Below are 22,560 nucleotides of genomic sequence, written 5' to 3'. Positions count from 1 at the left end.
ATGAATCAAGATGAAACTCATTCTTGCTTTGAGCGAGTTAATCTCCTTATTTACTCTCTCAATGGCATCCCAAGAACAGGTAGAGGGTAAGTCCCATTTCAATTATTTCAATTATAATATAAAACATGGAAGGAGATGGTTTGGTCCTTCCTTGAATCTCCCGTTGCCCATGTCACAGTCCTCGAGCACTCTGCCCCACCCCACATTTTATATATAAACATTATCTCTCTACGTTGTTATATAATACACTCTGCAAGAATTGCAGAGGAGAAAGACACTGATGCTGTAAAAAGGAGCACAAGGGGAAGGAATATTTTCTGCTTTTTCTTTTTCTGAGAAAAAAACATGGAGTCTACTGTTGATATGTTTGAGGATTGTCAAAATGAACAGGCTAGAGTAAGTTGGTGATCGGGGATCACAGTTGCAACGGGCAATGTGATGTTCTTGGAAAAGAGAAGGTGCTGCAGAACATTTAGCCACACCCTCCTGCTTTTTATTTCAAACTTCAAACTCTGGAATCTGTGTTCCAAACTTTTCTTCCCTCTGCAACCTGCTTTGATTTTTAATTCTGAATATCCAAACAAGGATAGGATTATTTATTTGACTCTGGATTCTGGAAAAAGATAGTGTAGATATAAGTGGGGAAAAAAATTAAATAGTCGGAGGGAAGAGGAGGAGCAGGATCTCAGTGCAGATCTGGAACTGGGGAGCAACCACCTGCAGGCTACAAATCGCAGTCACTTCCCTTATTAGACTGTAAATTCGAAATTTTTTTAAGTACGATGGAGTAGAAAAGAGAGGGGCGAACATTTCAAGGAAACTGCATCATCTTTCCTGATTGCATGGGTGAAGTTCGACTGTGTTCTTGTTTGTCTCGCCCCTTTTCGGCCGTGATGTTGGGTTGTCGTCTCTCTGTCATATGTTGTCATTTTCCTCTGTACTCGGCCCTTGTGTCTCCGTAATCTTCTTTCTCCCATCTCAAAAAGATCCCATCTTTGTCTACTTTGTTTTCGGGTCACCTTTGCGACTTTGCGTCTCTTAACATGAATTTTCCTGTCTGGGAGGTTGTCACTTCACTCATTGCTGCGTATCTTCTTCCGGGTGTTCATACTCGTCGACTCTTGAGTTGCGGATATGTATCATCTGGGATTTCATTAAAGTTGCCATTTCTTTTTTCTGTGGATTTCATTACTTCCTGGTGCTGTGCGTCTGCGGATTCGTTTCAGATGCTCTGCTCGACTACAGAGGTGTAAGGTAATGCAGTTTTTGTCTTATTCGGTGCGACGGTGAGCGTGATGGAACTATACGATGCTTTCGTCTGGTTTGAGCTGGATTTGTGAGTGTTGAGGAGAAAGTTGAGTTTAGCAGATGTATTTTGTCTCATTTGTTGTTGGAGAACTCGTTCTAAGCGAGTTTCCACGATCTGCAATTTGAAATCAAAAGCTCGTCTGTCAAGTTTCACCGTTTTTCATCTCTATTCTGTTTCCTTCAGAAGGATGGCCTTGTTGTGTGCTTGCTCGGGCGAACAATTCAAATTTGAGGAAGTCCCACAATCACCAGAGTCTCTGGCTACCAGAGACTTTTCTGCTAGCGGTTTGTCTTCAAGGACCGGAGATTGGGATTCAAGATTCGAGGATAACCAGGTTGAGGATGTTGAATCTACTCTACAAGGAGCTCTGTCTCTTAACTACGAGGTCTGCTTTCCTGTTTAAAAATCTCTCTCCCTACTTTAATTTAATTCTTCAACCCAGTTTTAGATACCCATGTTGTCCTCTCTAGGAAGCTCGGGCTCTCTTGGGTCGCTTAGAGTATCAAAGTGGAAATTTTGATGCAGCACTTCAAGTGTTTCATGGAATTGATATACGGAATTTGACACCAAAGATGAGTAAGGCAATTGCAGAAAGGATGCATCAGAGAAAAGGGCGCTCTAAAGGTGACAAATCAGTCTTCTCCACCATGTCTATGCATTCTGTGAATTTGCTTTTGGAAGCTATCTTACTCAAAGCTAAATCACTGGAAGAGCTTGGGCGATCTAGAGGTATATGATTTCTTTTGCTGATTTGAGTCTTCGCCCTATGAGCAGTTAAACTGTTTCATAACTAAATTGTTATATATTGCATCAACCGAAGATTATATTCTGCTTACTAATTTGAATCAAAGAATCATCTCCACTCCTGGTATTTTTTACTTCTCAGAGGCTGCAAAGGAATATGAAATTATTCTTGACACTGTAGAATCTGCTCTTCCAAATGGAATGCTTGAAGGCATAAATTATGACTGCAAAATGCAAGAAATGTTTCTCAAAGCACTGGAGTTGCTTCCGAGGCTGTGGAAACAAGCTGGCTGTTTGGAAGAAGCTATTGGTACATATCGGAGAGCCCTTGTCAAGCCTTGGAATTTAGATACACTGAGATTAGCAACTTTTCAAAAGGAGTTATCTGCTCTTCTACTTTATGGTGGTGTTGAAGCAAGCCTTCCATCTCAGTTTCAACTGTGGAGCTCATCAACCCCCAAGAGTAATCTAGAGGAAGCTATCTTGTTATTGTTTATACTTATGCATAAGGTGGCTTTTCATCAAATACCATGGGACCAGGAAATCATGGAACATTTGACCTTCGCATTGTCGACTTCAGGGCAGTTCGAAATTCTGGCTAATCATGTCGAACAGATACTTCCTGGGGTTTATAATCAAATGGAAAGATGGTATCTTCTTGCTCTTTGCTATAGTGCAATGGGTCAAAATGAGACAGCCATAAACCTTTTAAAGAAAGGTTTGGCTCGTTCTGAAGAAGAATCTGAACCCCATTTCCCATCACTGCTACTGGGAGAGAAACTCTGCTCACAAAGTTCAGGGCATGCATATGATGGGATTAACTTTGCTCATAAGGCCATGGAATCCTCAAAATTTTCACAGGGAAATCACTTTTTGGGTAACTCGTATCATCTGCTTGGGATTTCGTATGGAAATTGTGCAAGATTATCCGTCTCTGATGCAGAGAGGCTTTGGTTAGAAGAGCAGTCTTTGAAGTCACTGAACCTTGCCTGCAAGATCAGCGGGGATAATCCAGAAGCAATATATGATATTGGTTTAGAGAATCTGGTGCAGAGAAACTTGAAAATGGCTTTAGAAAATGCAAAGTTATTTTCTGAAGCTGTGGGTGGAAGCTCAGTGAAAGGTTGGAAGTTGTTAGCTCTTACAGTGTCAGCCGAGCAATGCTTCCATGTTGCCGAATCCATCGTTGATGCTGCATTGGACGAATCAGGGAAAAGAGATCAGCTAGAACTTTTGAGACTAAAGGGCTTACTTCAAACAGCTCAAGAACAACCGAAGGAGGCTATAGAGACTTATAGAATTCTAATGTCTTTACTACTTGCACATCAGGGTCACCAGAGTGGCTGCTTTGACTCTGAGGTGTGTAACATTTGTAGCTCAATTTATTAGGTCCATCATTTGGTGAAGAACTAGCTGTTGTCACTAACTTATTCTTTGCAACAGGCATTTGCTTGTAGAAAGATAGAAATGAAATCATGGCAGGATTTAGCCACTATATATACAAAACTTGGATCATTCATTGATGCAACTGTTTGTCTGGATAAAGCAAAGATGGTTGAGTTGTATTCTCCTCGGAGTTGGCATTTGACAGGTGTTGTGATTTTCTTCAGAAACTGGACTAATATGGTTGTTTGTTTGACAATTAGTTCTATTACAAGCCTAATTGATTCATTAATTTCCCTTGTGCAAATTCTTAATTCCTGTAAGCCTGATTGTAGGCTTACCATCTAAGCATGTTTGAATAAGGATAATTGTAAGCTTTTCTGTTCATTTTTTATCTTTCTTATTCCAACCAAGCCTTGTTTTACAACTTGCAGGAAGGTTGCTCCAAGCTCAGTCCTTGTATAAGGAGGCCCTCATGGCATTCTCAGTCTCTTTATCAATCGAACCTGATTATGTTCCAAGCATGGTTTCAACTGCAGCATTGCTGCGGAAATATGGGGGCAAATCACTTCCAATAGCAAGAAGCTTTCTGATGAATGCATTACGATTGAATCCGAGGAGCCACGATGCGTGGTTGAACCTGGGGCTTGTTCTAAAGATGGAAGGGTCATTACACCAAGCTGCAGATTGTTTCCAGGCAGCATTTGAACTTGAACAGTCGTGTCCTGTAAATGAATTCGTGTGAATGAACATAACCGCAGTTTTATGTAACTTTGCAGAAACCGCTTGCATCTGTACTCCATGACAGATAAATTGTACAGAGAACATTTACAGATCAACTAAATGAATTCTTGATGATAACAGGATGCTTTCTATGTAACAAACGGAATCCCCAACACTTGCTCTGACGGAATGAACACTTCAAATGAAGAATAAGATGATAGATGGCATGGATCAATCAAGTAATAACAGATATGTATTCTGTCAATTCTTGGTTGGCACCAAGAAGATGAAGAATGAGATTTTTACAGTATTGAATCAATCAAAAATTTCAGTAAGACTGCCACATATATCCTGACAAGCCTGCATATCATAGCATTGCTGTTACACTAGGTCAAGCAAGTTTTTTAAATGAACTATGGAACATTATTGTGGCTGTTAACTCAGTGGTTTCTCTCAATAATTGAGACCAGAGAACTTGTTCTGATGATTATTAGGCAACGGTGACAGTGAGCAGATAGGATCAGGTTCAGCCATAGTCAACCCTATGTTAGAAGAACCTTCAGTTTGCTGAATTCCCATGATTATGATTCAGAGGAGCCTATGCTGCCATCTGCTTCAGAGATTCCCAAGGCTTGGCTAGAAAACAGGAATGAGGATGGGATTTTCCTCTGAATGCAAATATTTGTTCATCTCCCTTAGTGAAAAATAAACCACGTCTTTCATTCCATCTTGTCCTAACCATGTAGAGCAGAATTTGGCACCTGTTCGTGCAGACTGGTACCTTATACCCAATGGCTATCTTACCGCCAAATGTTTTCAGAAGAATGTTCACACAAGGCTTTGTGATATAGTTATTGTATATATGGAAAGATGGTTGAGCAGAAACATCAGATACAATTCCTCAACTTGAAATCCATACTAATCAGCCTGTTTTTGGATATGTAGCATCTCAATATAATTGCAATCATGTAAATATTGAAGTATTTGCTACAAATTGCATGAATTCCTGTTAACATTTTCCATCTTGAACAATCCCACACCTTGAATTATCCAGTCTCTCAGGAACATGGTAAAAATTGAAGAAAGGAAATCAGATAAGAGAGTCAACTCATATGTGAAAACAAGTCGTTGAGAGAGTCTAATGCTCTATACAAATGTTTATATCAGCAATATCTGAATATTAAGGAATAGTGATAAAACATGGGCAGAACTTCCCAAATACATTCAAATTTACTCTGTTAAAACTGAGAGATAAAGGAGCAGAATTTGTTTATTGCGAGTATAGACAAAGAATGTACACATCGGAACAGTTTATCAATTCCTACCACCCAAAAAGGTCCGACTTGGTGGAAGCTTCATCCTATTTGCCACTGCATCCAAACATTCAACAGGAGCACAATTTATAATCTTAAACCAATAACCACGTTCAAGTTTTCTCCATTCAGAGGAGTAGCTTAATTAATAAATTAATGTGATGAAAGAATTACCTTAAGAACAGGTTCACCTTGGCTTGGAGCTTTAGATTGCTTTGCAGCAGCTGCTAACTGGGCGCGAGCAGCTCTACCAGCAGCAGACTTCTCAAATTCTTCTTGTCTGCATTCGTTTCAGTATTTAGACTAGCAATTCCATCTTTCCTATGATAAATTGAACTGATGGCAGGCTGGAAGAAGATATGAGGTCTAAGAAGAAAGAAACTTGCAGTTCTAGGTGCACAATCTCACGAAACAGGGCATTGCTCAGGCATCAGGATTTAAGACAATTTGTCAATTGAAGGACGTACAGCATTAACATCTGGTTCCCTTCACATTCTCTTCTGACACTATCTTAATCTAATTATGTGTATAGAGCTTAGACAGTGATACCAAAAAGAAACAGAAATTGTTCTTCTACGCAGGATCACCCAAAAGAGACATTTTCATCGGAATTGGAGTCCTTTTTGTTTTTGTTTGAAAAGGAATTGAAATCACAAGATGATTGAGCGTTAATGTTTCTCGCATATGGGGCGCTCACCTTTCTCTGTTGGAGTTTGAGGACAGTCGTGTACTTATTCCACTCGTTCCACTCTAGAAACAGATCATCTCACAGCACATAAAGATTCTTCGTTACCAAATTCCCGTGTTTAAAACATCCAACTCCAATATAGCTAAAAATTAAGGGCCCAATTAAAGCTTAAGACGGCTTTTTTTTTATCTCGAATTAGACAGATCTTAATGCACAAAGCAAATAATTTGCATCAACGACGAACTCGTACAGGCAAAAGACAAAAAACAAAAGAAAAAATTATGGAATACAGATGACGGATTAGGTATTTCATCAAACCGTAACAGCAGTTGACAGGAAAAGGTAACTGAACTAAGACGCAGGGGTTAACCTTCTCTGGGCAGCTTCGGCAGCTTTTCCACGAGCTTCCTCGGACGCCAACCGCTCTTCTTCTCTTCTCTGCTTCTTCGCTTCTCCGCTAAAGCAGGCGAAGCACGACGCCATTCTGCTCCTCACGAGCAGCCGCTCTTTCCTGACCTGCTCCCTCTCGACTACGATTGCTCTGTTTTGTACGCCAGGTTTAGCGGATTAAATTAGGAGATGATGTCGACGTCCATGGGACCCGCTATGGGATCCACATTTTCTCGACGCTGAAAATATATTTAGCCGTAGGATCAGGATCGACGGTCCAGGTTGTATCCAGTAGTCAAGCAGAAAATTTGCTTCACCGGCCGCCTCTGGTGCTGCTGTGTTGTCCAGCGACGAACTGGGTTTTGTACGGAGAGGAAGCTAAGGGTTGAAAGAGAGAATGAGCCAGAGATCGGCACTGTCACTGCAATTTCTCCCTTCAATTGAATCGCTAGACCTTCCTAACGGCCTTTCGCTCACTCCTCGCGTGAAGCTCCTTCTAACAATCTTCCGCAATGATCCTTCTCCGACACCGGTAGACGAATGGAAGCTCAAGAGCGCCCTTCTCGAGTTTCTCAAAGCTTCGCTTTCTCTATCTGTCTCCGACGAGGATGTTCAAATTCAGCGTGTGGTAGACCTCAAAAAGCGGAAACGGGAGGATCCAGTGGCATCCGGTACTCTGTGCATGCGGGAGTTGGGGTTTCTGAAGAAGGGTAAGGTGAAAAAGGTCGTTGGTGATGACAAGGATGATGATGTGAGTGTGTTGGATACGAGGTTTTTGGAGTGGAGGAAATCGGTATTGGGCAAGATGGATGGGATGGAGTTGAATATTGAAGGTGCTAAGTTTCAATTAAATGTGGAGATTCCAGTTGAGGACGATTTTGAGCGGATGAAGCTGTCATGGGAAGGAATTGTCGGATTCAGAAGTTATAATCGAGGTGGGTAGACTCTAAATTTGTTTGGATGTTAGGAATTTAACAGGTCTGTCATGGCCTTGGATCTTCATTCGGATTTTATATCAGTCATTCTTGGTTATTTTCGTTTTTTTTTTTTAATTTCATGCTTTAACTGGTGTGAATCACCGATTTTTGTTTTCAATCTGAGTCCCTGGTCATAAGTTGTATGATGGATTGAACTACGTAGTAGAAGTCAGCGGCTGAGAGTTAGTTTTGCTACAAAGTTTGTCAAAAATAGGCATTAACGATAAGTACAAACCTTAGTGGTATTAGTTGAGCCTCCTGGGATTGTACTCAAGATTGTGTTCCAGTCAGAGACAATTCCCTGTACGTGTCAATTTAGTATAGGCTTAAAGATTTGAGCAGAAACCTTAGCAGACTTAGTTGTACCTCCTGGGATTGTACTCAAGATTGTGGTACCAGACAGGCAATTCCTTGTACCTTCCCTAACAGAGACAATCTTTACAGGGAAGAATTGTTACAGGTTGCTCAATGTTGTAAATAGTGCATATACTGTTGGATAGGCTGGTACCTCCTTCTAGTAGGCGTATGTAATCTGGATCCATCTGCTATGAAAAACTTGCTCAATGGAAAAGCCCAAGTTGGAGTCTGGTTCTCATTTGCTCGGTCTTTCAGAGTGATAGAGTATCCAGTCCATGCTAATGCTAGATCAAAGGAAAGTTCCTAATTACAGTGCACTGTTGTTTGAGCTTTATAGCAGCATTGCCTATGTATTAAAGAATTTCATGGTAAGAGTAGTTGAAAATCTTTAGTTTAGCTATTTTAAAAGCTAAGTTCTCATCTACATTTCGAAAATGAAAAATGTCTGATTTATAGGAATTTACCTTCCTAGTTTTCCTGGTCAGTGTGACTTTGTTCAGGAAGAATTGTTGACGTTATTGAATGAGCATTGCTGTATTCACTTGCAAGTTGCAACGTCACAGATAAGAAACGCTATCTGTGACCTGGCAGCTTAGATGGAAACCTCTCTTCATATCTTGTAAGCAGGAATGAGACAACACCTTTTCTTTCTCCTTTCTTTTCTCCAATCCATTACGAGCGATAACCATCTTCTGAAGGAAGCATCTGCCCTTTTTTCTCTCCTCTCTTTTCTCAAAGCAGATCTTACATTTCAGTACATTCGATACAGTACCTTGCAATGGTCGCAAAAAAGCTAAATTTCCCCACAACCTTCTGTATGACAAAGATTTCTCTCAAAGAAATAGGCTAGGAGGAAATCTGTATCGTCCTCCCACAGCAGAATCCTGGAGATTACCAAAAAAGGAGATTGATTGCAAGATTTCAAAATGAAACCCCCTATGAAAAAAGATTGCAGAAATGGGGTGACTACCATGCTGATGGCAGTGACCCTGTAAAAATTGCAGACCACCGCAGGAAGATTGCCATGGCTGATTTAGCTTCCCCAACGGTACTTAACAAATAAAGACTTCTGTTGCAAAACAAAAATGTCAAGGTGTCATCTAGTAGGAAAGATCAAGTCTGAAGAGAAGGAAAGAGAGTCTGATCTGATGAGAGATTTCATGGAGAAATGAGGGGAAAAAAAGGTTTTTATTTGCTGATGTGTTATATTGACTGAGCATTCCACATAGGATGCCATGTCACAGGTAATGAAAGCTCCTGCCTCAAGAAGTGCAGTTAGCTTTTTTCTTATTAGATTAGTTTTTTCATGTTGGTTGCACTGACAATAATGCAAGGGATGAGTTCAATTTTCTTTCACACGGTTACTTCAAGCATAAATGCTAAATTTTAACTGCCCATCCAGTCTTGATCTGGAATTTTGTTCAACTTCAATCACAGAAGCTAACATTTAAGTGAAGTTCCTACTTGATTGGAATATGTAAATTTTGATTGGTTCTAATCCTCCTACTTTTTGAAGGGTTAACTATGAGAGTAAATATTTTGCAGGCTATTATTCAAAGGGAACATCACAACGGCCTGACACGCTTGTATTGGAAGGCCTTCCATCTCGATGGTTTGCAGAACCCCGTGTATCTTCAAAACCTTCCATGCTTGTCACTCACACTATATTTTCAGCCATGGGAAGAATAAGGTGAATGATGAACTCCATTCTGTGACGGAAGATATGTATTGCTTTTATTATTGCAATATTAGTTTTTTGTGACTTAGTTTGTTAGTTGTTATAATAATTTTTCTCTCTTACATTTGTTTTATAATTTTTTTTCAACTGTCTTATATTAACTTATCTGTACATTTGTTCTTTTATCTTCATTATGATATTTTAAAAAGAAAGGAAAATTTGCTGATTGATCAGGTTCGGATCTCTAAGATTTGATACTTTTTTTTTTTTTAAATAAGTTTCTTGTGGTTCTTTGCACTTCTTTCTGTTTTTAGTCTGAAAAATCCTATATGTTAATGTTAGGAAAAATGCATTTTCGGCTAGTTATTTATGGGATGTACTTGAACCCAATATTAACATGATATCAAAATAGAGAGTCTGTTTGGTTGGGTCTAGTTCGTACTCTGTTTAGTTTGTACTGCATTTGTATTTTCCATGTCTCAGGCTTGTAGGCTTGGGCTTGGAGGGGGAATGTTAGTGGGAATAATCCCACATAAGTTAATGGCAGAAAAACTTTTGTTATTAGTTGGGAAAAGACCTACTAATTTCCGCTAGTCATTTTAGGTGACCAGGACCCTACTTTTATTTGTTATCCTATTTGCTTCTTTCATTTTTTATTTGCCAGTCCCGTTGATACTACTACTACCCCTAGTAGTGGGATACCTTTGTCCAGCAGTCTCTCCACATACACCAAAAACATGTATAAATAGGCTCCGTTGGATTTCTCATTTTAAATAATGTTGCTGCCATTGGATGTCTGATGTGGTTCAGCAAAGATTGGAGGCTGTCAAACCAATGCTTGTGCTTGTTGGTATGACTTTTTTGTCTTCCCCATTCTTGAACCTATTTATTTTTTCTAAATGGTGATTTTTAAAGGGGTTTATATATTGCATGTCCTTGATATGTCACATATATTTTAGGTTCTATAATCTTGGACAAATGGTATATTTTATAATAATGAAATAGTGGAATTATTTGCCACTTTCTGTTTACATTTTGAGTACCGCAATTTGTAGCCATCCTGTTATCATTTTAAAATTATGTCTCTCACGTCTTTAGGATATAGTGCTCATTCCTTGAGTCCTATATTTTGGGTTTTTGCATTATAGTATGGTCACTGCTGCTTTTTTGTTTCTTGCATCTCGAATATCAGTGTTGATGTTTTTCTTCTTAATGTTGATTTGATTTGTGTCCAATGCCTGGTACATTGGTGTGTCACAAATTTTTTTGATGTTTCTGTCCAACAAGTTGCTAGGTAACTACATAAATTCGACCAATTTCTCAAGGGAGATCAAAGTAATTGATTGCAGTGGTTATCCTGTCCTTTGTGAAAAGGTCTTTTCCCTATCCATAGTTAGTTACATTCCCTGATCACATTCCCTTGATCTGTTTAAATCTCACCAAATAGGAACCTTAATGTTGACGGGGACGATGATCTAGGTAAGACTTCAGGAGCTGCAAGTAGTGGTGCGATTATGCCTGGTCTTCAGTGCAGAATCCAGATACAGTTTGAGACGCATGAAGACTTCTGTAATGCCTTCAGAGTTTTATGTGGACGTTCAATGCAGAAGGTATTGTTTGCGTAATTTTGATTAGTAGTTGTAGAAGTTCTCATTAGTAGTTCCAAGGGCTTCTGTTGGGAACCCACTATATTATCACATCGTTCTTCTCATTCGGTGAAAATCATGATTTTAGATTTTCATCTTTGCTGGGTTTCCCTTTGTTTTTTTTTTTTTTTTTTTCTTTTCTAGCTTTTCATTCATTACAGACTGATGGTGGGGTGCTACTATGCAGCAAGGTTCCCGCCTTAGAGCTGATTACAAGGTAACATGGGATAAAGATGGTATTTTCCGTGATAAGACGCAGCCAAGGTTAGAAAGAAATCAAATGCAGGAAAGGACTAACTTCAGAAATGAAGCTTCAAGATTTCCATCGCAATTTACACGCGCAGGAATCGATGGATCCCGACCAAAGAGGTTCAGGGTATGCTTTCTTTATCCACCTAATAAAATCAGGATTCTTTTGATATGAATTGAATGATACATAAAGAGGGAACACGAATTTGGCTCTCATGCTAAATGCTTAGTGCTTTCTCACTTGCTCCAAAGACCCCTGGCATTGACTTATTGAGGAATATAAACGAAATAGAAGAAACCCATAATCACTGGATGGACAAATACTAATAAACAGCCACTTAAAATTTTTGTTTGACATTTTTTTTATCTAACTTATGCAGGATTAGTTGTATGATTGAAGAGAATTCCCAGTCAGGGGTTCATATTGTTATTGAGAGTGCAAAAATCATAAGGCCCCTTGCTAGGACATGGTAGTGTTATTTAACTGGCTCCAGATGGACAGGTAGGACGGGACGAGGTCTATGTGTAAGAAGTAACACCTGGAGAGACTTCCTTCAGGTAGTTCAACCACTGAACTATCAAAACTAATTGAGTTAGTCGGACCGATCTCTCATGGACCATTGGGACCTGTTGAATTTTTGAAAAAGAGAAAAACTTTACTAACTTGTTGTAATTTTATTACTATGTGTCTTTATTTAAGACTTTTTGTCGCTGTTCTTCAACTAGACCAAATTACAAAACAGAAGGGAGAAACCGTTTCTCTTTTCGATATTGACGGTTTTGACGGAATACCAATTATTCAATTATTAATTGTTTAAAAAAAGAAAAATGGAGTGATATTGTCGTCTCTCTCTCTCTCCAATCTGTTCTAATGTATTGACTTGATCCGAAAACTTGTCCCATTACAAAGTTTCCTCTCAATCAAAATCGAAAAGACGACTTCATTCTTCTTCCTCTGCAAAGTCCATTTTGCAGGCATCTTCTAGAGACTAGAACAAGTCTGAAACACCTGAAGATGGGAAAACGGAAATGAGAATGTCGATCGGTTCACAGAAGAAAATGGTTGGAAAGTCTGAGACGGCGCAGAAAAACGAGATACATATTGTCGAAAGCCTCCTCTTATCCGATGATACACCTGGAAATCTGATATCCACACTGGATCCTATCTCCATTAAGGTGTTTATCCATGGTGTATACGAATGAGTCGAGATTGAAAATTTCCGAAGCTGTGTTCGCGTGTGACATGTGAAGCATATACCCATCAAGAGGTTGAGATCCTTCTACCATCTTAGTTTATTGCAAAATGGATCGCCATTTCTTGTTATTTTACATTTTAATTGAATGAAACAAGATTTGATGATTTCTTTGGTTTTTATTTGCTTCTCTTTGGAAGATCTGCTTCCGTTTCTGTTAGGTGGAGAGATATCTTGTAATCAATTAATCTAATATGCTCAAAACTTGCAAGTCAGGTGAAATGAGATCACGCCCTCATTTGTTTAATTTGAAAATGGCCTAATCATCTTCTGTGACAGCTTAAAAAGAAAAAAAAAAAGATTTCTGTACAATCTTGCCATTGCAGTCACTTGCCAACTTAACCATTCACTGTATTTACAAATTTACATCTATGAGCACAAAATTGACCCAAGAAATAAACTAAAAAGAAGAAGAAATCGAAGAAGAAAAAAAACGAAGGGAGATTCTTCCATTTGAATCATGCACGAGTATGGAGTTCATCTTCCATTGAGATGGAATCTGGGTGAAGAAGCTTTGGATTGACCAGTTCTGGAATCGCCTGTCAGATTCTTCCCACTCATCCTTCGTCCATAATCCTTCTTCACAGATTTTCTGAAATTATCCTTCTCCCCTTGCAACACGGGCACCATGTACCACCATACTGAAGTGCAGATGATGGCGAAGGAGCGCCCAAACATGGCCAAACAGAGCAGTATTAGTATCAAAACCAGAGGCCAGTAACAACCGGGCCTCCATTTGAATGAACCAATCCAACTCTGGTTCAGTTTCCACGGCAACCACCTCTTCGATTTTCTCTGATCCGATGCTGCTTCTTTTGTCATCGTCGTCGTCGTCGTCGTCGTCGTCGTTGACAATGGTGCAGCAGCTTCCTTGTTAACGGATTTCTGCGTAGCTTCTGAATTGGATTGAAAATGAGCTGAAGCCGATCGAACTTGATGATGGTTTCTGGGTTTGACAGGCTCAGTACTCTTCTCTTTCGGGTGCCTCAGCTTCACGACGATAGGGATCCAATCTTGCGAATTCGAGTGCACGAACCTTACCAGGGGGACTTCCTGAGGACCCATCTGCGACATGATCTTCTCTCGTCTGGCTTCGAGTTCCGCCAGAACTGTCGCAAACTTGTCTAGCCCCCGAGTGGAATAAGGGTTGTTCCCTTTCTTCCTCGACCTCCTCGGCGCTTCAGATGACCAGGAACCTTCGTCTACATGGGAAAAGCTTCGACTTCCACACAACATAACTGGATTTTGAGCAGCAGAAAAGAAATGGGTCTTCGGATATGCGGACGATTTTCACAGATTAAGAAAAGCTTTTAAAGGGGTTCCCTTCACATGCCTGATCAAAAGCAAGGTTTTAGTCAAAGTCGCGAGAGAGACACAGCTTGGGAACCAATCCAACTAGAGAAGCTTCCGTTGATTAAATTATACACGCTTTGACTTGTCATCTCCATTGATAGCTTCCTCTGCATTAACTTGGTGGAGGGGCTGCAACTCCTAAGTTTGAACTGGTCTTCCGAATCTATTCTGCAAATTGTTTGGTTTTGCTGGGTTTCAGATTTCAAACAATTCTAAAATCAGGGTTCATTGATCATTGATTTTTTCTACCCTCAAACAATTAAAAACCGACAACGTGATTAATCATCGTTCGGAAAACCCAATACTTCTTTTCCATTTTTTCAGAACCAGAAGCAGTTCTGGTGGAAAGAAAACACTTCTCCGATGAGTTAGAGAGACGAAGATTAGCTCTTTATCCATGTCAAACTTCTAGACGGTTGGTGTCACATAATCAATAATTCGATAGCAGACAAGAAAAACAAAAAAGTTTTTATGGGATTTATCGATCACGAGGCGTATTTAACACAACTGTCCTGATTATTAATCCGACGGAGAATGTTTGAACTTTGAGGACAACAACGAGAAGAAGAAATTGATTTCTCTGCACCGAAACTCTTTAATTTGATTGCTTATCCACCACCTAATTCTTTAGGAATATTAATGACGCGTTCTGCTTTCAGTCAAGATTGATGCGGTGGCTGTCTTCGTTTAAGAGATTGTACTCTTCTTTGATTTTTTCATTTCTTCTGTAAGAAAAGATTATTGTTAGTTGTTGCTCAATCCTAGTCTTTTTGGAGAAGAAGATTAGAATCCATTCCTGGTGTGAAACATTATCTCAATCATCCGATCATAATCAACAACTATCTCAGCCATTCGATCAACAACTATCTCAATCGTCGGACCGTTTCATATGTTTCACACCAAATGATTTTTTATATTGGATCAACTATGAATTTGGTGAATGTAAAAACATATATTCGTATAATAATCTTCTAATCTTTTAAATCGGAAGAGTCGATTTATATAGGTTTGAAAATGAATGAACAACTTTGATTCTATGACTGAAGAGATCCCTACAAACTTGATTAGATAATCCTCCATGTAAAATATTTTTTCCTTTACATTACATGAGAACATTGAGAGAAACTTCCAAAGAGGTTGCCACATCTCTACAATGTCAGAACACTATTAATCATTTGGCAATTGCAGTGATGTTAATATTCCCTTTCCATGGTTGACACTGAAGTAGTCTTTGATGAAAAATTCCAAACTGGGGTTGGTTTGGTTGCCGTGTTCAGACTTCCATTTCCCTTGTTTTATTGTGAAGGTCAAGATGTTAGGAGGGGATCCTCGTAGGCAAACAGAAGAGATGCAGTGAAGCCTTTTTTCCTGCTGAGCTTCTGGCTTTTTACGATTAAAATGGATAAAGAAGTTGAGAATTAATCAAACAATTGGTGAGCAAATGATTAAAAGATCGACTAAATCAGGTTACTGATAAGATAAACTAAGATGCTAATCAACCATTAGGCTCGTCTTAATGATAGAAATTGTTTGAAAAAATTATCATGACGTGGGTGGCATTCAAAAGCATGGTCACTAAATACGTAATGGGGCTTCTTTTTCAATCCAATCCTAAGCGCAGACATTGAATTCTGTTATTGGGAAATCTTATCCAAGCATGATTTTTTTTTTTTTTTTTTTCATCTGGGGAGAGACTCTTTGAATCTCCCTTGTTTATACTCGAAGAAATCTACATTGAGTCTCTGCAGGATGGGATAAAGCTGCATATCTTGATTTATCAGGTGTTAAGGATCGATCCAAAATCATGGAAATCAACACCGCTGCATTGGTGCATGACTGCTACAGTGTTGACACTCCCGTCTCTGGTGGCAATCACGGAGCGAAGAACGGGACTCTCACCATCTTCGTGGGTGGGGGAGTGGGAGAAAATCGAGCAGCTGAAGTGATTATGTGGGAGGACACGAAAAGGGGAAATTTGCGAAACTGGGGAATCAGATTGCTATTGCAATGACGATGGTGGAGTAGTGGAGCCTGTGATTTACGCCCTAAAGGCAGGGTTGGAGGTGGTGCAGTTCCTGTACGCAGGGCGGCCTAAAGTGGCATGGCGTATTGGTCTTGCCTATATCATCCCCAGAAGAGGAAGTGAACCACGGTCTCGGTTAGCCTCTTCAGTCATGTGATGGAGGAATTAGGACAAGGCTGATTAGCTCTGCCTTCTCGAAAGGGTCTCCTCTCCCTCCACAACGAGCTACGAATGCCTGAAATCCTGCAAATTCGAATGTCTGCTTCAAACCAACTTCATTTGTAACCGATATACGTTGTGGATTATGTTTTAAGTACCTTTGGTGGGGGTGTTATCAATAGCATCAAACACATCTCCATACTAATCCTAGTACTATATGTTGGTGGATAAGAATATTTAATAGACGGTATGGAAGAGTTCTACATGACTCTCACAACAAGAAGTCTCATAGAGCAGGAATTAATATGGTGGAGTCTAAGACAAGTCTCATGGAAGGAGGTCTCAAGAAGAGTTTGAGTTAAAGGTGTATTAGTTATCTTAATCTTCTATTTATGTTCAGTCATTTAATTGTGTTAAGAGTTATCTTTTCGTGTTTTAACTTTTGGTGTAACTAAGACATGGGTAGCTTTATTGTAATCTGATTATACTTATTTCCTCTATTATAATTAAAGCTCATTGTACTCAATTAAGAACAAGTCGGTAAAGTTTTTTTCTTTTCCATAAAGTCAACATGGTATGAAAGCGGGTTTTGTGAGTTAACTCGGTCAACCCACAAAAATAATGTGATCCTTTTTTGATTTATCATATCTAGTTATTTTGGTTTGTCTTCTATTTTTTTTTCTATTCCAATACATATTGTTTTTTTTATAATTCATGCCTCCATGCTCAACTATTCATATTTTAAACTATTTATAAACGGACAATTCTTCGAGTCTATTTTCCAACATAAAAATAATTTTTACAATTGGAGTTTTCTACAAAGATAAATCGATATTTGAAGCAGCAAAAGTTATACTGCAAGAGAGGTTCTACAGTCAAAGTCTACTTTCTAACACAAATAGAAGTTTAACAATCGTAGTTTTTTACTAAAAAAATCGATATTTGAAACAGCAAAGGTCAAACTACAAGTGGTTCTATAGTCGTTTGTCTGTTGATTTACGGTCACAGCTGGATCAATCAATATATGTGTTTCTCCTTTAGTCATCGTGTACAACGTTGTCGGGCTTGCTGCTAAGATGGTGGTTTTCTATGAATCTACCAGTAGGTGAATACAAATTGTGATGCTGGGGGCTGAAGAGGCAGATGTTCTGGTGTATTTATTTCTAAGAAAACAAGCACCTCCAGCACTGGACTTCATTTCATCAATCGTCTCTTCCATGGTTGAACCTCTTTGTTCCGATTTTGGGTTGAACCTGGTAAACAGTTGTTGTTGAATTCCCAACAACAGTACATGTTGAAGAGCAGATTGTTGTGGATGTTGTCATCTTTCCTGTTGCTACCTCAATCCAAGAATAAAAAGCCCTATTGAATCAGCAGCTCTAGATCGTCTACATAGAATTAAGGCAATTACAGCTAATTAGCATGTTCTGTCACGAGCAATGAGGACAGCCAATTAACATCCTAGTTACTACATCTCAAGGATGCCATTGAACTCATCTAGATAAGCATGGGTATGATCTCTTTCTCTGGCTTTTATATTAATAAAATTATTTTTAGTTTGAGGGGTGATCGTATGATCTGATTTGGCTCGAGGTCTCTTCTCTTACGTTGGGTTTTTTGTCTATATCGGTTGCATATTTTTTGCATCATTAACTCCGAAAAATTTTAGTCACCCTCCAAGGAATCCCTTGAGTTCATACTTAGTCGAACTAGTTTTTTAAGTTATTTCAGTTCTACCTTTACTGTCTACCCTAGTTTTTCTCAAAAAATGAAAAAGAAGAAAAATGTCACATTCTAGATTTGTTTTGAAATATAAGTATTGGATAGTCGCCTCCTTCAGGTTTCAGTTGTTTTCTTTTAGTATTTTTTCCTTTTATCATATTGTGTTTTAATCACTTTATAACAAAGCCTAGACCCACTACCTAAAAGTATAAGAGTGTGTTCAAAACCCACCTTGAGTTAAATCTTTTATTTTTCACCCAAAAAGTGATTTGTATTTGAGCTACCCCTTAAAAAGTGAATAGTCTTTTTGTTGTACCCTAAAGTTGGGTCATTTTTTCGTTTTTGAATTGAGTGGAGTGTTTCAAACTATGATTATTTTGACCGGTGTATGGAGCTTTTTCGTATCGCTAAGTAATTTTCTTTTCCCATATTGTGTATTGTCCAAATTGGGTTTTAATGTCTTTTTTATCCCTATCTTGAAGGGGAGAAGTTGAAGAAGAAGTACAAGAAAGGGGTATTTTATTCCACATGTTATGGTAATTTTTATGTGGCCAAAATATTCAAGAAAAGTGGAAAACAAAAGATGAAAATTTTGCATTTATGAGAAGTTTTTAGGCAACTAATATTGAATACCAATATTAAAGACCAATTTTTTTTTATTTCAAAACAAAATTATAAACTTTAGTTTAAGGGGGAGTTTTGAATATCAGATATAGAAGAGTCTTACATACCTCTCATAACAAGAAGTCTCACTGAGCCGTAATTAATATGGTGGTGTCTAAGACTGAGTCACATAGAAGGAGGTCTCAAGAAGAGTCTCAATTAAAGGTATTTTAATTGTCTTAGTCTGCTATTTGTATTCAGTTATTTAATTGTGTTTGACCTTATCTTTTTGTCTTTAACTCTGGGTGTAACTGGGACATGAATAGCTTTATTGTAATCTAATTCTACTTATTTTCTTTATTTTAAATAGAATTTTCCATAGTATTCAGTTAAGAACAAATCAATATTTTTTTTTTTTTTCACAAATTTAACTGGAAATTCTCCTTGATCTCCAAAACCAGATTTTCAGTTGTAGTTGCGACTATATGCCAAATTGTTGAAATATACCTGAACCTAGATTATTTTGGGTTGGGATTAATCCACTTAAAATCATAAAACTAGAAAAAATATAAAAATATGAAATACATATATAAATAAATAAAAACATAAACATATTAATCTATATTAAGTACAAATCAATATTTCTCACTTAAATACTAATTTAATCCATTTATTTATAAATATTTAGGTTTATGCATCAAGGGGGAGAGAGAGAGAGAGAGAGAGAGAGAGAGATGTTTCCACAATTTGAAAGGAAAATTTCCATGTAGTACAAATCCTACCAACACCTTGAAGCACAATCATCGCCTTCTTTGTGGTTTTGGGTCAAACCAGCCTGTAGAACAATAGAAATGAAGAGACAGCCGAAAGAGATGGACCTAAGCTCACGCAGTCTCACGGCGTTTACAGAGCTTCTGGGCAGATTATTAATGGCAAATAAAGAGATACACAAAGAGCCGAAAGAGATAAAGCTAATAAAGTCTTGAATTATGGGAGAGACCACCAAGCCACGCCTCTGATTGCGCAATCGAAGACCTGAACCTGACAGTTTTTTACCCAGAAACCGAAATCACTATGTACCGATATATAAATCTGGCAGCGACGACCCATTTCAGAGCGGAATCACCAATCAGAAAAGAAGCTGTCGGTATGTCGTCCTCGTGCTCCTCTTCGGACATGATTGATGTTCGAACGCTCTTCCGAAGATGGCCTATTCATTGTTAAGCTTTCCGGTCAAAAGATGAAAAGGAAACCAGGCGATATACGAGAAATAATAAATAAAACCGTTTTTTCAGTTAATCAAGGACGAGTTTGTTCCCTAGAACAAGCTCTAATCAATGGCCGCCTCCCGATCTTGATCTTCTTCTCAGCCCAGTTAATTTTTCTCTGAAGCCGACACTTTTTCGCTTCCGACCTCTTCTTTTTCCTTTTGCTTTTTACTGCCGATAACGACTAAAGCGACGGTAAAAAGCCACATAAAGCACGTAATTTCACGCCGGTGTCGGCTTCCAGATCTACCCTAACATTACGGCTACTCTCACGTGTCAAGGCCATACAGTTCGATGTATCTTTAATGACCGCGGGCCCACCCCCGTAATCACCGGCTCCACTTTAAATGAGATATTTCGGACTCGCTTTTTCCCCCACCGACGCTCCAGTGAGATATCGTGTGACATTCGTTAAACATCAGACGCTCGTTAGACGCTTCACGAGTCGTCAACGTAACTACGTGACGCTTGTCGTGGACTTCTCACCCGAGCTCCTTTATATAGCGGCTTTTATGCTGTGTCCGTCGTCTTCTTTCTCAGTCAAGAAGTGCTGGACGAGCCGTTTCAGTTTATAGTCCATCTGTGGGCAGCGGGGAGGAAGCGCCAAAGGGATCCTCCAGATGTCACGAAACTAAGATCTTGGTTGCTTCCCTGCGTTTCTGAAGAATAAAATGACCCACCCGGAAGAGAGCTTTCCTCTTCAACAGAGCCCTTCCATGGCGAAGCAGTCCATGGCAGCTCGTTGCAGGCCGTCGGTCATCACGGACGGGTTTATATTCATCGGAGGGGCGCTCGTTGCGCTCTTTCTCCTCTGGTCTTTTTGTTCCTTTTTCAGTCCCACTCCCTCCAATTTCCCTTCCATAATCTCCACGGGCCCAGACAGTCGAGTCATAAAAGATGAAAAAGACGAACCTTTGCTCCATTGCGCCGGTTCTGAAGAGGAGGGCGACAGTGAAACGCTCCACCGGGAGCTGGAAACGCCTACGTTCTACGACGACCCGGGGCTGACGTACACGGTGGAGCAGAAGCTCACCAACTGGGACGCGAAGCGGCGGCAGTGGCTGCAAGACCACCCGTCGCTGGCCCGAGGATCGGAGGAGAGGGTTCTCCTGGTGACGGGCTCCCAGCCCGTGCCGTGCCGGAATCCGGTCGGCGACCATTTCCTCCTCCGGTTCTTCAAGAACAAGGTCGATTACTGCCGCATCAACGGCTGCGATGTCTTCTACAACAACGCCCTCCTCCACCCTAAGATGACCACCTTCTGGGCGAAGATTCCTCTGGTCCGAGCCGCCATGGTCGCCCACCCGGAGGCCGAGTGGATCTGGTGGGTCGACTCTGATGCCGCCTTCACCGATATGGAGTTCCAGCTCCCGCTTAACCGTTATCGGGCCCACAACCTCGTCGTCCACGGCTGGGCCCACCTCGTCTACGAGGACAAAAGCTGGGTCAGCCTCAATGCCGGCGTCTTTCTCATCCGCAATTGCCAGTGGTCCCTAGACTTCATGAATCGGTGGGCCAGTATGGGCCCACAGACTCCGAACTACGACGAATGGGGGAGGATCCAACGGGCCACGACCAAAGACAAGCTCTTCCCCGAATCGGACGACCAGTCGGGCCTCGTCTACCTCCTGTTAAAGGAAAAAGAGCAGTGGGCGGACAAGATCTACTTGGAGAGCGAGTACTACTTCGAAGGATACTGGCTCGAGATCGTCGGCACGCTGCGGAACATCACGGAGAGGTACGTGAAGATGGAGCGCGGAGCGGAACGGCTGCGGAGGCGGCATGCGGAGAAGGTGAACGTCGCGTACGCGGAGGCGCGGAAGGCGTACCTGAGTGGAGAGGGGTACGGGAAGGGGAGCTGGAGAAGACCCTTCATCACGCATTTCACCGGGTGCCAGCCCTGCAGCGGCGACCACAACGCGATGTACTCCGGCGAGAGGTGCTCGGAGGGAATGCAGCGGGCGCTCAACTTCGCCGACAACCAGGTGCTCCGGAACTACGGATTCGTTCGGGAAGGGCTGTTAGATTCCGACCCCGTCGAACCGCTGCCTAACGGTTATCCGGCGTCCTGACTCTCGCCGGAAGTTAGTTTTGTACATCTCTCGTGTTTCAGTCTGTATATTAGTAACTTCTAACTCTTTTTTGGTTCGAGTATAAACTATAAACTATAAACTATAAAGATGGGCAAGAAGACTGAAGAATGGGGTTTCCGTTTCTCCGTGAAGGAACGATGGAGACCGGGGAATTTGTATGTCATCTGGGCATGATTTAGATTTGAACAATTGAAGGATGATTAATTAGGAGCATCTTCTCTTTTCATATGTTAGATTACTGCAAATGAATATTGGGTGTGGGATTATGCATGCACATATTGAAATATTGTGTGTACAAGCACTTGAAGAAAAAGGTGGTTAGACTACAATGAACTTGAATTGAAGTGAAGAATTGAATTGAATTGAACATAAATGAATTGATACAATTTTAACTCATCATTGGATTTTAGTGTAAACAAGTTCAAGTGTATCGGAAAACAGATTTCAGTGTTAGTGTCCCCAAATAAAACGTATAATATAAATAAAAGAATGAGTAACCTTTTATAATATAATTAAATAGAACATATACCTAAATTGATAATTGACCAAAATAAACATGGTTTCTACACTTATAAGTGATTTAACATGTAGTATTAAAATATGTTAATATCCTAATTAACGGAAAACTA

General features: G+C 40.0%; 4 protein-coding genes across 6 annotated transcripts; 3 read left to right on the top strand and 1 right to left on the bottom strand.

Annotated features, from left to right (window-relative positions):
• The first annotated feature begins 28 nt into the window (after window positions 1–28).
• LOC137952219 (protein NPGR1-like) lies at window positions 29–4,291 on the top strand. 3 transcript variants are annotated; one of them, XM_068799299.1, is made up of 6 exons: window positions 29–1,254; window positions 1,493–1,694; window positions 1,780–2,038; window positions 2,196–3,412; window positions 3,497–3,644; window positions 3,871–4,291. In XM_068799299.1, the coding sequence occupies exons 2-6, from the start codon at window positions 1,497–1,499 to the stop codon at window positions 4,179–4,181; spliced, it is 2,133 nt and encodes a 710-aa protein (XP_068655400.1). In that variant the 5' UTR covers window positions 29–1,254; window positions 1,493–1,496; the 3' UTR covers window positions 4,182–4,291. The 3 variants fall into 3 exon arrangements, with proteins under 3 accessions (XP_068655400.1, XP_068655401.1, XP_068655399.1); XM_068799300.1 differs by having other exon boundaries at window positions 29–1,694; window positions 2,235–3,412; XM_068799298.1 differs by having other exon boundaries at window positions 29–1,694.
• An 804-nt stretch (window positions 4,292–5,095) lies between these two features.
• Window positions 5,096–6,680, bottom strand: LOC137952382 (uncharacterized). Its single transcript, XM_068799537.1, has 3 exons — window positions 6,531–6,680; window positions 5,647–5,752; window positions 5,096–5,529 (listed from the first exon to the last, which is right to left on the bottom strand). Exons 1-3 carry the CDS (start codon window positions 6,641–6,643, stop codon window positions 5,515–5,517), a joined length of 234 nt encoding a protein of 77 aa, XP_068655638.1. The 5' UTR covers window positions 6,644–6,680; the 3' UTR covers window positions 5,096–5,514.
• A 146-nt stretch (window positions 6,681–6,826) lies between these two features.
• On the top strand, window positions 6,827–12,170 carry LOC137951912 (uncharacterized). The gene is made up of 5 exons (XM_068798894.1): window positions 6,827–7,485; window positions 9,430–9,574; window positions 11,010–11,172; window positions 11,396–11,584; window positions 11,838–12,170. The coding sequence occupies exons 1-5, from the start codon at window positions 6,948–6,950 to the stop codon at window positions 11,841–11,843; spliced, it is 1,041 nt and encodes a 346-aa protein (XP_068654995.1). The 5' UTR covers window positions 6,827–6,947; the 3' UTR covers window positions 11,844–12,170.
• An 8,212-nt stretch (window positions 12,171–20,382) lies between these two features.
• Window positions 20,383–22,219, top strand: LOC137952242 (putative glycosyltransferase 7). The gene has a single exon (XM_068799341.1). The coding sequence runs from the start codon at window positions 20,510–20,512 to the stop codon at window positions 21,908–21,910; it is 1,401 nt and encodes a 466-aa protein (XP_068655442.1). The 5' UTR covers window positions 20,383–20,509; the 3' UTR covers window positions 21,911–22,219.
• Window positions 22,220–22,560: the final 341 nt, after the last annotated feature.

This window comes from Aristolochia californica, unplaced genomic scaffold, assembly GCF_029961685.1.
Source record: "Aristolochia californica isolate CCGP_79_NKW_82.1479 unplaced genomic scaffold, dmAriCali1.0.hap1 SCAF_15, whole genome shotgun sequence".
Classification (NCBI taxonomy): domain Eukaryota; kingdom Viridiplantae; phylum Streptophyta; class Magnoliopsida; order Piperales; family Aristolochiaceae; genus Aristolochia; species Aristolochia californica.
Note: the sequence above shows the minus strand (reverse complement) of the source record. Positions and strands in the feature narration are given on the sequence as shown.